The sequence below is a fragment of the Lemur catta genome, chromosome 15 (genome assembly GCF_020740605.2).
Source record: "Lemur catta isolate mLemCat1 chromosome 15, mLemCat1.pri, whole genome shotgun sequence".
Lineage (NCBI taxonomy): Eukaryota > Metazoa > Chordata > Mammalia > Primates > Lemuridae > Lemur > Lemur catta.
Window position 1 is genome coordinate 41,945,827 of NC_059142.1, and position 13,853 is coordinate 41,959,679.

Consider the following 13,853-nt stretch of genomic DNA (forward strand, 5'->3'; position numbering starts at 1 on the left):
CAAGAGATTGTGCTATTTCAAGATGGTAGATTGAGAACATGCCACGTCTCTACCCCTCCAACCTCCACCAAATCCCTAAAAATGATAGGATAGATATAATTAAAAATTTCACAACCTTAGCTCAAAACTTGCAAGCAGCTTTACAAATGCTCCCCCATGAGAAATGCGCTGGAGCTATCTGCAGGGTTATTGGTTGGGATACTACAGGAGGAGCAGCCAGAGGCACACGTCAACCCCATATACTTCCTCCTTGGACCAGGCAGCAAAGGTGTCTTCCTCCAGGCAGGAGCAATTGGCCTTAAAAGGGGGCAGGGTCCTGGAACCCTGGAGGAAGGGCACACACTCCCCTACTAGCTGCCTCCCGCCCCTTCCTTATTCTCAGGGGAATCCACCTGTAACACAAGCCCCGGCACATCATTTCACCTCTCCCCTGCAGCCGGAAAACAGAAGCAGCAGAATTTCAACTACAAAGATGAATTACATTCAGGAGGGACCAAACAACAAGAGAAAGCTAACTCCAGTAAGGACAGAAAGCAAACTCAAAAACAACGGATTAGTTAACAGAGAAAGCATGAGAGGACTTTAGAATAGCAGCATTAATATCCACAGACAGATGTAAGCGGATAGTTTATCCATGAAAAGGAATCGACTAAAGATTATACAAATATAAGGGGTTATTAATAGAAAACTCAGTATATGGGCTGGGCATGGTGGTTCGTGCCTGTAATCCCAGCACTTTGGGAAGCCGAGGTGGGAGGACTGCTTGAGGTCAGGAGTTCGAGACCCTGTCTCTACAAAACAATTTTAAAAATTAGCTGGGCATGGTGGCACACACTTGTAGTTTCAGCTACTTGGGAGGCTGAGCCAAGAGGACAGCTTGAGCCCAGGAGTTGGAGGCTGCAGTGAGCTATGATCATGCCACTGCATAGCCTAGTGGATAGAGTGACACCCTGTCTCTTAACAAAAAACAAAACAAAATAAAAACCTCAGCATATGAATAGCAGAAAGGACAGTGGAACAGGAATGATCCTGAGACAAGCCTGACACCTGGGCCTGCCCAAGAAATGTTACAGCCTTCACTTCAGCTACTCTTATAGTAAAGACTAGGGACCTCTTGGGGGAGGGGTACTGCACTGTTTCTAGAACCCGATGAACAAGCAGGCACATAGCTATTTCTCCAAAACAGTGGGGAAAGGAAGTGGTAGCAAGCCAATACGGAAGAAATCCTCTAAGATGTCCAAGGCAAGCTCCTTTTGCCTGGGAGAATCCATTTCTTTGCAAATGGTATCAACAGCTGTCCATCCTTTGGGAGCTTTCAGGAACTGAGAGCATGCTATGTTGCCTTATGAAATTATTTCCATCAAGTTCTGTATTCTTTGACATTTAAAACATTCTGCTTCCCCTCGCTGCATCTGTTGGTCACATATTTATATTAATTTCATCTCATTGTTTATGACAATAAAAGTCTACTACCTAGAAAGCATGCATGCCACTGAAATTAAGGGCAGTTCTCAGTTATAAGGTGGTCCATATCATACACAATATAGTTACATATATATTAAAAAGATTATCATTAGGCCGGGCTTGGCGGCTCATGCCTGTAATCCCAGCACTTTGGGAGGCTGAGGTGGGAGGATTGCTTGAGGCCAAGAGTTCGAGACCAGCCTGAGCAAGAGCAAGACCCATCTCTACAAAAAAATGGAAATATTAGGCAGGCGTGGTGGCATGTGCCTATAGTTCCAGCTACTTGGGAGGCTGAGGGCAGAAGGATCACTTGAGCCCAGGTGTTTGAGGCTGTAGTGAGCTGTGATGAGACCACTACACTCTAGCCTGGGTGACAGAGTAAGACCCTGTCTCAAAAAAGAAAAAAAAAAGGGTACCATTAAAATAAAAACACAAAAACTTTAATTCCCAAAAAGAACTCTTGGAACCCTGAGAATGCATCAGATTCTGTCTGACCGCACCTGAAATCAACCGTGTTGGAAGGAACAGTGATGGTCAGAATACATGTGAAGGGGGAACCAGGCAATTTGACTTCTCACCTTGGTTAGCTAATACTTTCATGTTTCCATGGAAATGTCCAAAAAGGAAAAACAAATCAATGTGTCCAGCAAGGTTTATAGTAACCCTCTTCATAACTAGAAAATGTTGACAAAACCCAGCCTCCCTATCACATAACAAAACTGTATGGATATACTACAGGCAATATATAAAAAAGATATAGGAAATGATGGCGAATGAAAAAAATCCAGAGAAAAATGAAATATTTATTAATTTTAACTTTAAAACTATTTTAAATTAATGGAGCTTCTTTCTGCAAAGTTGTATGAATGACAGGACGGTAAAAACTTAAGAAGTAACAATAAATTCAGCTTAGAAGGAAAGTTTACCCTGAGAAGTGGGTAAGTCATCAAAAGATTACCCAAAAAAAGAGCTTGAAATAAGCAACTGGAATAAAATACATTAATTTATTGAACTCCAAATGTTTATTTTGATTGAAACGAAAATTTTAAAACTATAGGGAATCAATCAGTTATTTCCAGATCTAAAATTTTCTCAACCATGACAATATCCAAACCAGGCCTAAAGTAAAATTGAAGACATCCAGGTTTTGTATTTTTTTTTTTTTTTTTGAGACAGAGTCTCATTCTGTTGCCCAGGCTAGAGTGGCATGGCGTCAGCCTAGCTCACAGCGACTTCAAACTCCTGGGCTCAGACAATCCTCCTGCCTCAGCCTCCCAAAGGAGCTGGGACTACAGGCATGCGCCACCCGTCCTGGTTCATTTTTTTTCTCTTTTTAGTAGAGACAGGGTCTCACTCTTGCTCAGGCTGGTCTCAAACTCCTGAGCTCAAGCAGTCCTCCTGCCTCGGCCTCCCAGAGTGCTAGGATTACAGGCATGAGCCACCGCGCCTGGCCAATACATCCACGTTTAACTCCTGAACTTCACAATATTAATTCTTGATTCTATATAATAGACAATTAGCCTTCACGCTGTCTTGTAACTTTTAGGAAATTGAGAGAACTCAAGGTTTATTTGGGTTTAAATATACATATAATGCAAACAGTAGGCCATTCTGAAATTGATTGACTCTCCTTTCCCTCCTTTCTCTCTCTTTTAATCACTTATCAGGACTTGAAATTATATCTATTATATTTATACATTTATCGGTATATTTATAAGCCCCTTGAGAACTGGGATATTTGCTTTGTTTTGTTCCTGGGCCGGTATCCCTGGCACATAGTAGATGCTCCATAAATATTTGTTGAATGAATGAATGAAGCGACAGATATCAGTTTTCAGATTTACTACTTTTACTTAAAACAAATCGTCCATTTATTATTATTTGTGAGGATAAGTACAGCTTTGCAGGAAGAGAAATGTCTTTCTTCTCCCCTACATTTTACTCAATCTTGTATGAGATAAAACCTTTTGAGAATCTCATAAAAGCTATGGATCCTTTCCCCAGAAAACTGCACTTTCCTGAATATATGCAAACATATGTATGTAGTTTCCATTTGTGGATCTCCCCTTTAGGGCAGAGGTCCATGAAAAGAACAGATTGAATTCAGGGGGCACACCTGAATGTGAAGTAAAATTACATCTCTATTTTCACAAATAGAAATTCAGAAATCAATGATGATATGACACATAAACTATTGTGAAATGCCAGTGAATTACTTTGAATGTATTTTTTTTCCAAAATCATTTATGTACATAAACTGATTCCTTCGACAAATCAATAAGAAAATTATAAAATGATTCAACATTAAAGATGGACAAAGGACAGAAATCTCAGAGAAGAAATACACATGTTCAATAAACATATAAAGATATTTAAATTCACAAGTAATGAGAAAAATCCAAATTCAGATGGGACCCCTATTGTTCACACATCATATCAGCAGAGTTGGAGAATACTCAGTGACCAAAGGGAAAAATGAATGCTGTCATATTCTGTTGACTGTAGTGTAAGCTGGCACAACTTTGTTGAGAACAATTAAAATTTCATGCCTACGTAGTCTTCACAACAACAATTCCATTTGTGTATGTCTATTCTACAGAAATACTTGCTCATGTTTATAAAGAAGCATGTACAAGGATTTTATAGCAGCAATGTATGTAACAAGAAAACTGGACAGAAAATGTAAACATCCAGCAATAGGGTAATTATTAAATAAACCATGATACATCCATACTATGCAATATTTATACAGGAGTTTAAATGAATGGGGCAACCTTCTAAGCACTAGGAAATAAAGAAATCTAAGACATACCGTGAAGTGAAGGAATCAAGGTGCAAGATGTTACCATTTATGTTAAAAAAAAAAAAAGATAAAAAGACCACACAACAAATCTGTTTTGCTATATGTAAATATGCATGTAGGGAAATACCTGGGAAAAGGTCTGGAAGGATATATGCCAAGCTCAGAGTAGTGGTTACCTCAGGGACCAGGGATCAGGGTACAATGAGGGTTTTCATTATACCTGTTGTTTCGTTTTTATACATTAAGAATATATATAATCGTGTATTACTTGTATAATACAAAATAAATTTAAACTGCCTCGTATTTTAAAGAGAGCCCACCAAATTTAATTTTAAAATAATCATAGAATTACCATCAACAGAGGTTCATTTGAGATAGGGAGGGGGGAATACCTTTCCTCAGAAGTCTTGACCTCAAAATTCTGGACCAAGAAGGATCTTACAATGCAGTTAATTTTTTGTACTCATATTTGGAGAGCATATACTCACAGTTTCTCAGTCCAAGGGTATGATTTCCATACATTCCCATCAATGTAAGAAATAGCATTTCCTTGGAAATTTCTGTGAAGAAACATAGTTCATATCCTTGAATAGGTAGGAAAAGAATGAATAGAAAAAAAGAACCATGGCAACCTTGTAGGGGATATTCAAATACAGAAAACAATCCCAGCTTTCTAATTTCCAGAGCTATCAGCTTCCCAGTTTGCATAATTGATCTAGAAAGGAGGTGGGACCACTGGCACGGATGATGACGCATCTCCTCAGCAGCTTAACTATTTTTTTCCAAACTCACTTAAGTGTCTAAACTGGCTACTTCTACAAACCAATAAGAAAATGATAAATAATTCAACACAAAAAAGATGGGCAAAAGTTTAGCATTATCAGCAAATAAGAATAAAGAAAAGAAGCCTACGTCAGGTAACAGCAAAGCTCTGGCTAAATATCCTCTGTTGAAACCTCTCCAGGTATTGGAAGGATGAGGGCAATTAGAAATTAGAGGGACTAATGTACTGGAGTCGAAAGATCTCTTAGACATATTGTGTAGGGAAAAAGCACAAATCACAGAGCAAAGAGTAAAGTAGTACCTCATTAGGAAATAAAAAATGCAAAGGAGAGAGATTGGAAGGAAGGACACACACCAAAATGGCTAACAGAGTTATGGGTGGGAGGATGCAGGGGACAGGGGCGCTGGGAGGATGGGAGTGCGGATTTTCACATTTTATCCTACATATATATGCTGCTTCTTTTTTTTTTTTTAAGTGGGAATATATCCATAAATGACATATGTTTAAAAGAAAGGTGGAGCACGGTGGCTCACGCCTGTAATCCTAGCACTCTGGGAGGCCAAGGTAGGAGGATTGCTTGAGCTCAGGAGTTCCCGAGATCAGCTTGAGCAAAAATGAGATCCCGTCTGTACTAAAAATGGAAAAATTAGCCAGGCATGGTGGTGCACACCTGCAGTCCTAGCTACTCGGGAGGCTGAGGCAAGAGGATCACTTGAGCCCATGAGTTTGAGGTTGCAGTGAGCTATGAAGACGCCACTGCAACTCTACTCGGGGTTACAGGGTGAGTCTCTGCCTCAAAAAAGATAAATCAATAATTATTTTAAACTTATAAATAAAATAATTTTAAAAAATAAAAGCATGCATTATTTCCTGATGATTAGCTTCTTTTTAAACACTTTTGTCAAGAATGCTAGATAAGTGATATTGTCTGTTTATTATATGATACCAGAATTTCAGGCTTTTCCACTATTGGGGTATGTTCACTGGTTAAGGTGCTGACCACCACGTCACTACATCGCAAGGGACAGTTCGTCCTTTGTAATCAGCAGGTTGGTATCTTGGCACCGTTTGAATATCTTACCCTTTCATTTAACTTTTATGTTTGTGTATATGTTTATAATATATAATTCTTATTTTTACATATATAAAATATTGTATTTTTTAACTGCTTCCTTAATTTCTATATTCTCCCAGTTTTTGAAAATACTTAATATATATTGATATGTTTAAGTTTTGTGCATTCACTATTTGGCCATTGTTTCCCCAGTTTGAGCATATGTTGAATGACTTAATTTTCCCTTAATGTAGCAAATTAAAGTATTTGAGTTCCTAAGAAAGCAAGCGAGCAAGCAAGCAAGCAAGAAAAGAAAGCTGTTAGGTACCTTATGTTCAGTTTCAACTCTGTGGGTGACTCTGAATCTTTACATTTAACTCTGTCCTCAGTCCTCAGCAATAATTTTACTTATTCAGTTTCCAGTTTCAGTTCAGTTCAGTTTCCTCATTCAGTTTGCCAGTGGGGGGCAGAAAGCAGCCAAACAGACACTGGTCTGCTCATCTGCCTAGTGCACATTTCCATTCAACCAGAAGCTTCTGGTTGCTTAATGCTCACCATTAACAAATTTAAAAATATGCAAACTAAACTCCCTCCCTCAAACTGACTCTCTTCCTGGACTGCTGCATTTCCACTTGTCACACCACCATCATTCTCTTCATCATCCAGGACGGAAAGCTTGGAGTCACATTTGATTTCTCCCTTCCCTGTACACACCATCACCCGACTCCCTAGTCAGTCACTAAATCCTGTCTGTTCTGTTGGTCGTGTTGCCAGGACTTTCTTCCCACTCCTGTCACAGTCACTGGGATTTAGCCCCTTCTCATTTTACTGCTAGATTTTGCTAGAGCTTTCTACTTGGTCCCCCCGAGTTAAGCTTTCCCCTCTACAGCACTGTACATGCGGATTCTAAAATAATCCTCTTGTCTTAATCATTGCTGTCTCTTGCTTGAGAACCTTCAATGGCTCTCCATACCTCATCGCATAACTTTCAAACTCCCACATCTGATATTCAAGGTTTCTCATAGTCACGTCTTTCATCGCTTCCTAACCCAATTCTTTGCAGCCAGACTGTCTACTAAATCCCCATCATGCCTCAGCCATGTCTTTGCCTAGGCTTTACTGCCTATGGTTCTTTCTACTTAACAAATTATGGCCACTCTTTAAGGCCCAGAAAGTTTCAGCTTCTGCAGGGAGCATTCCCCTGACCTCCACACCTCAGTGATTATAGATTCCGGTGAATTATGGCGCCTCTGATCTGCATCTCTCGTAGTACTTCATTATAAATCACTTCCCTTTTTATGCCTATTCCCTTTCTTCCCACCTGTCATTTTCATGCTCTACAGACAATGTCATACTTTGCCCTGGGTTGGGCACAAAATGGCTGCCACATATAGAAAGCCAGGTACAAAGATGAGTTTGGGACATAACTAAGGAACTGAATATAATAATAGCGGCTAACATTCGTCGGTATGCCAGGCACTGATATATGCCTTCCATGTCCTCACACACCTAAATCTCACAACAATCCTATGAAATGGTAACTATCGTAATCCCCATGTTAAAGATGAGGAAATTGAGTCACAGAGCAGAATAACTTGCGCAAGGTCACAAAGCTAATAAATGACAGGCCTGGGTTCAAACCCAGGCAGGCTGGCTCCAGAACCCCTCTTAACCACTTTGTTGTATCGTCACTGAGACGGGGATAGGGACACGCCACTGTGAAGAGAGTGGAGCAAACACAGGGGCAGAGGTTAAGCAAGGATATGATGGGGCTAAATAAAAATGGTTAAGGAAGAGTAAGCACAGGTAAAAGTTTGGAGAAGGGCAAAATAGTAAGAAGGAGAAGGAGGATAAGGAAAAGTTGACAAGTAAAAGGTAAAGGGAGAAAGTGAGTCAATGAAGAAGGCCCAGGAAGGTCTCAAGGAAAATGGGGCCACACGAGGCAGGTGCAGAGAACCAAGGAGGAAAGGTGATGCTTACAAGATGGTGAAGGTGCCATTACAGGCATTAGGCTCCTGCACAGGCACTTGGTGGAGCCTCTGCTTTGGGCTGAGACCAACACACGACATTGTCTCATCTTTGCAGGTACAGAGCTCACATATGTTGGTGGCATATGTGGGGGCATTCTGTTCTGAGATGTAATTTACAGTAAAATCCATCTCAGAAGGTTGAACTGTAACTTCAGGCAGGTTTGGAAGCTGAGTCTGAACCTGGTCTGGAGGTGGAGCTACAGGCTTCTCCAGGGCAACAGGATGTTCAGCCTGCGTGGTGGATACTGAACTCTCGGTAGACTCTAGGTCCGAATGTTGAACTGGGACACTGGGTGACGCTGGATGCTGAGCTTGAGCTTGAGCTTGACTTGGTGTTGGAACTATTATCTCAGAATACGCAGGAGCTATAACCTCCTTAGGCGGCTCTGGACGCTGAGCTGGGGCCTGCTGCTGAGTTGGAGCAGGTTCAATGTTGGTACCTGCCTCTGGAGTTACTGTAAGCTCCAGATCCACAGGTTTAACTGTGACTCTGGAGAAGAGCGAGTGCTGAGCTGCAGTCTGACTTGTAGATGGAACATCTACTTCATCACGTGTTAATGGCTGAGCTACAACCTCTCCAGTATCAGGTAGCTGCTGAGCTGGGACCTCCTGCTGGGTTAAAGAAGGTTCTATCTCCTCAGGGGATTGTTCTGAGGCTCCTTGCTGGAGTGAAGAAGATCGGATCTCCTCAGGGGTCTCTGGATTTTGCGTTTCATCCCCTAGGTGGAATTGAGAAAGTTCAGGGGGCCTTGGAGGCTCAACGAAGTTCTCTGGGAATTCCAGAGGTGGACCAGTAGGATAAACTATACCCATACTTGGATCTAGATAAGCATCATCCTGTAGAGTTTGTGGTTGTTGCTGAGGTTTTGATGTAAATTGATCTGAAGTTCCAGGAACCACCTTAGCAAGCCGTCGATGCTGACCTAGATCATTCTTCAGGTTCTTTGGTGAAATAATAAACCTTCCTGGTCTTGAACTCTGACTACCTAGAGGTGGAACAAGTGTTTCAGATGCTTGGTGATCTGCAGCCTGATCTAGACCTACAGCTTGAATCTTACTTCTGAGTTGAGGAGGCAGAGCTACGACTTGAGTCTGATCCGAGCCTGGCACTGGAACGACCTCCGGGAGCCTTTGTTGTCCAGTCAGCTTGTCATTCGGATCCTGATGTGGAACAGCAAACCCATCTGGCCCTGGAGGCAGCTCTTGAGCTGAACGCGTGTCCAGGAAGGGAGCCAAAGTGTCAGGCAGCTCCTGAGGCGGGGCCGACATCTGGGAAGAAGCAGAGGACCCCAGGGAAGCAAAGCCCTCGGGGTGTGCCGAGGGTGCAAGCGCATGGGGCGATTCGGGTGGGGGATCAGAGGAGCGGGAAGGCCAGGGCTCGGTCGGTCCTCGGGGTTCAGAGGACAGCGGGACCGGGTCCCGGGCCCACCCCCGAAGTGGAGCTGCCTGGATCAGCAGCCACAACGATTCCCACGTGAGAAGGACCCGTAGGGTCCAGAGGCTCAGTAGGGACATGACGTGCAGAGGCTCCTGCGCGAGCGGGAGCCAGAACACTTCTGGCAGCCCCGCCCACGACCCTGTAGCAAAGGCGCGCGGGCCCCAGCCCTTTCTCTGTGACACCTGTATTTCTGCAGCGGCCTTTATTTAGCTCAGGCCCAGATGGGCTGCGTGCCACCAGGGCGCGCTTTTCCCCACAATCACTGGGCCCAAGCCTCTCTTCCCCTGCAGAGGGACAGCTGTCCCCCACAGGAACACCACTACCCCCTTAGCGAGGCAGCATTTGGGCCACACACCCGGGTGGCCCCAGAACTCCAGCAGCCCATTGGGGTAGGGACGGCTGAGCTTCCCAAGGATGTCACAGGGCCTCGCCTCTCCGTACATTCAGAAGTGTTAGTCCAGTCTGGGCAGCCTCACCTTGTCTTCCTCCAGGCTAAAATCTGAGAGAGATTCTTCCTCTCCCGGGCAGGACTGCTTCCAAGAAACGCAACTGACCTGCCAAATGAGCACCAGTTAGGGTGGCAGGCAGAACACACATTACGGTTATTTACTCGAAAATGTTACCATTTTTCCTCAACTTTCGGTATCCTTTGTTCCACGTTTGATAATTCATATTCACCACTCTATTAGATAGGGGCTGCCACGGAATCAGTGATGACTCCAAAATTTCTGTAGGATGGGTTTTAGGAGTTGTGCAATTCAGTCTAGGAGAGAATGTGTGAATCCGAGTGAATAGCCCTTTATGTCAGCATGGGGAAACTCCCCCCATCCTGCCTTGGCTAAACACAGCCATTAACCCAGAAGTAACTATGCCACTTTTCAGAGGTCTATCCTGTGTGACACACGGAGAAGACACTTAGGATCTTAAAGTCAGCCGGTTAAATAATTTTCTTGAAATACCGGTATAGTAGAAACCAACTGACTTAACTCACAATGCTTCCTATCTATCTTATGACTTGTTGATTGTTTGCTACATCCTGTAATATGTAAACTGAGATGCTTCATCTTTTGTCCCAGTGTCCAGCACATGGCTTGGTGCATAGTAATGGTTTTAAGTTGGAAGTGATTCCAAGATTTGCCTCATTTAGGGATGGACCTGTTGTTACAATCGTATTTCTCAAATCAGTGCTGACTTCCTTCCTTCCTTTCACATTTCACAGGAAGCTGGTATTCCTTACGTTTGACATTACCTTCATTGGTTTTATTTAAATAGAATTAACATAATGATTTTACATGGAAAAAAACTTCAAATACTTTTTCAGAATGCAACCACTTTCTCTCCCTTCTTCAAAACAAAACACTTCACAACTCTGGGGCCCGTTAAATAATCAAACATCTAGCCCCAAATTAAGTTCCCACTAACACGAAACACATTTTTTGCTCCTTAAAAGAAAAATCCTATACATAGTAAATAATGAGTATTTTAGGTATTACTTTAGCAACTTAATCCCTGATTAAGGGATTTCATATACAGTTATACATTGCTTGCCACGTGAGGAGGAGCTTGAAAAATGCATCACTGGGCAATTTTGTTGCTGTGCAAACATCATAGAGAGCACTGACACAAACCTAGATGGTATATCCTAACACACACCCAGGCTATATGGTATGGCCTATTGCTCCTAGGCTACAAACCTGTACAGCATGTATTGGTGCCAAATAGTGTAGGTTTTTTTGAACTTAAAAGATATCATTGTACTAATTGAAGGAGAAGACAGTCACTGTTGAGATTCAAGTCTGTGGCCTGGAAGATCAAGCCTCAGGGCAAAAGTACATAGAGAGGAAGTGAGCTGGGAGGAACCCAGGCAGGAGAGCTCAGGCGCAAATGAAACAAAAAGTGAAAGAGAATAGTCAAGAAATAGATTTTTTCCTGAGCTGAAAAAAGACTTGAATCTACAGACTGACAGGTTCGGTGGGGTCCAGAGGAGAGGATCCCCATCCAGACACAGGCTACAGAGTGTGTGTTTGACTATGTGTTTGACAGGAGCCCCAGGGGAGGAGGCGGAGCCATTATTGCAATGGCAAATGTAACCGTGGAAGACAAAGGAAACCAACACGTGTAAAATAAGCCAGCATAGAAAACCGAGTACAGCCTGTCAGTTATTAAACGAAACTCGAACAGATCGAATTCTCCTAGTAAAAGAATCAGCTCAGGATTTAAAATGCAGTGATATGATGTATACAAGAAATGCAGTTTAGACCCAGCACGGTGGCTCACGCCTGTAATCCTAGCACTCTGGGAGGCGGAGGTGGAGGCGGGAGGATCGCTGGAGGTCAGGAGTTCGAGACCAGCCTGAGAAACAGCAAGGCCCCATCTCTACTATAAAATGGAAAGACATTAACCAGACATACAGTTTAAAAAATGATAATGGTTGAAAATAAAAGACTTTATTTTTAACGTAATATAATGTAAAATAAAGAGTGGCCATAGTAAAAATAGAAGGGTAAAATTTCAGACTAAGCACTAAAACAGGATAAAGAGAGACGACATGTAATGACAGGAAGGCACAATTTGTAAAGCTAGAACATGCCAAATCTGCATGCTCCCGATTGTCCCATTGTTAAATATGAAAAGCAAAAACTAATAAAAACAACAGAAGAACTTTATAGGGAAAATTTGAGAGAGAGGTTTAATAAAACTGTATCAGAATCAGAATAAGAGACCAAAACCAAAAAGGATACAAAGGAAGTGAAAGTTTGAATTATACATAATCAATAAACTTAATAAACTTGATTTGACACCTATGGGACCTTCAATCCCTTAAATAGAAAGTATACATTTTTTCAATATGTCTATGAAAAACTTAGAAAAAATGATCTACTTGGGCACAATCAATAATAAATTTTAAAAATGTAATGTATACAAATCTAGAGAAAACAAATGCTTTCCTAGTAAAATATAAAATAACCAAAATTAACTAGAAAACAGTAGAAACTTGAATAGACATAATTATCATCGAGAAAAAATCTGCCACTGAAAAAGCACCGGGTCCAGAGGGCTTCATGGGAGGAAATTGTAGAAACCTTTAGATTTTGCCTCTGGCAACACCTTCCTCCTCCAGGAGGCATCCCTAGAGCTTCCTCTGGCAGCAAGAGCCTGCACCCCGCAGACGCGCCACGTCATGTCATAACCGCCCCATAGCGCATGGCCACCCGTATCATGTTCTTCCCATGCCCCAGGGCCTGGCACTGACCACCCGTGCAGCTGGCATGTCGGTACTGATGCCCGTCCCCTCCCACCACTGGACACTGTGGGCTCTAGGAAGGGCAGAGAAAATAGGCGCAGACGGAGGCCGACTGCTGGGGCCCAGGAAGGAGGTGAGGAGGCCGGTGGGCTCGTCAAGGGCCCAGCTCAGGAGGCCTGGGGCTGCAGGGAACCAGGGGCTGAGAGGTGAATAATGGGGCCGGGCTCCGGGGAGATCCCCAGAGGACCATGGGGCCGCCTCACGGCCTGCAGGGGACGGAAGGGTAGGTGGGGAGAGCTCTGGGTGGCCAGAGTTATGAGGGCTGGGGGGGGGGGACCCAAGAACCTGCTCTCTCACAAGCCAGGTCACAGGCTGGGCAGCGGGGCTCCCGGGCCCAGCAGGTGAGTCACGGGGAGGGAACGTCAGGCCAGCTGTGAGGAAACCAGCCAGCAACCCCAGGGCTGCCCTGGCTGGGGGGCGGGCAGCTGTTGGAGGAGGGGGACAAGGGGCTCCCTGGAGTCCCCTCAGCTTGGCTGCAGCTCCCCTGCTGTCACCAGCCCCGCTCGCCAAAGGCCCCTGGCTGGCTCCGAGGGAGGACAGGTGGGTCTGTCCCGAGGCCAGTTGCTGTATCTCAGTCACAGCCACCTCGGGCTTCCCTTGGAGTTTGCGCCAGGAAGTGGGAGCCGGTCTGGGATCCAGAGAGGAGGGGTCGCCGGGGGGTGTTGGGGTTTGGACCGGGATAGGGAAGGGCCCGGTGGGGAGTCTGGGGGGCGGGGAGGGAGCGGGAAACCGCGGCAGCCCCCTTCCCCAGGCGAGGGGTCACTCACGGTTCCTGGAGGAGGGAGAGGAGGGCCCCGGGCTCCTTCCCGTGCAGGACGCCCGCTCAGGTGCGGCGCCGCCCGGGCCGTTGATGTAAGAAGCGGCGGCAGCTGGGCTGTGACTCCTCCTCCCAGCGGCCAACGTCCGCCAGCAGGGGCGGGGTCCCCGCCACAGCCAGGGCGCTCTCCCACCTCCGGGGCGGGATGCTGACCGCACC

The 13,853-nt window shown here is 44.3% G+C and overlaps 1 protein-coding gene across 2 annotated transcripts in view; it reads right to left on the reverse strand.

Annotated features, from left to right (window-relative positions):
- LOC123620548 (leucine-rich repeat-containing protein 37B-like) overlaps window positions 1–13,792 on the reverse strand; it is a 74,398-nt gene extending 60,606 nt beyond the window's left edge. The window contains exons 1-4 of one of the 2 annotated variants that reach the window (XM_045525879.1): window positions 13,645–13,792; window positions 10,050–10,127; window positions 8,086–9,404; window positions 4,756–4,827 (exon numbers count right to left, since the gene is read on the reverse strand). In XM_045525879.1, the coding sequence (XP_045381835.1) occupies window positions 4,756–4,827; window positions 8,086–9,404 (1,391 nt within the window). In that variant the 5' untranslated portion in view covers window positions 10,050–10,127; window positions 13,645–13,792. Of the gene's footprint in view, window positions 1–4,755; window positions 4,828–8,085; window positions 9,405–10,049; window positions 11,911–13,644 lie in introns of those variants that run through there. The other variant, XM_045525880.1, reaches the window with a different exon arrangement.
- Window positions 13,793–13,853: the final 61 nt, after the last annotated feature.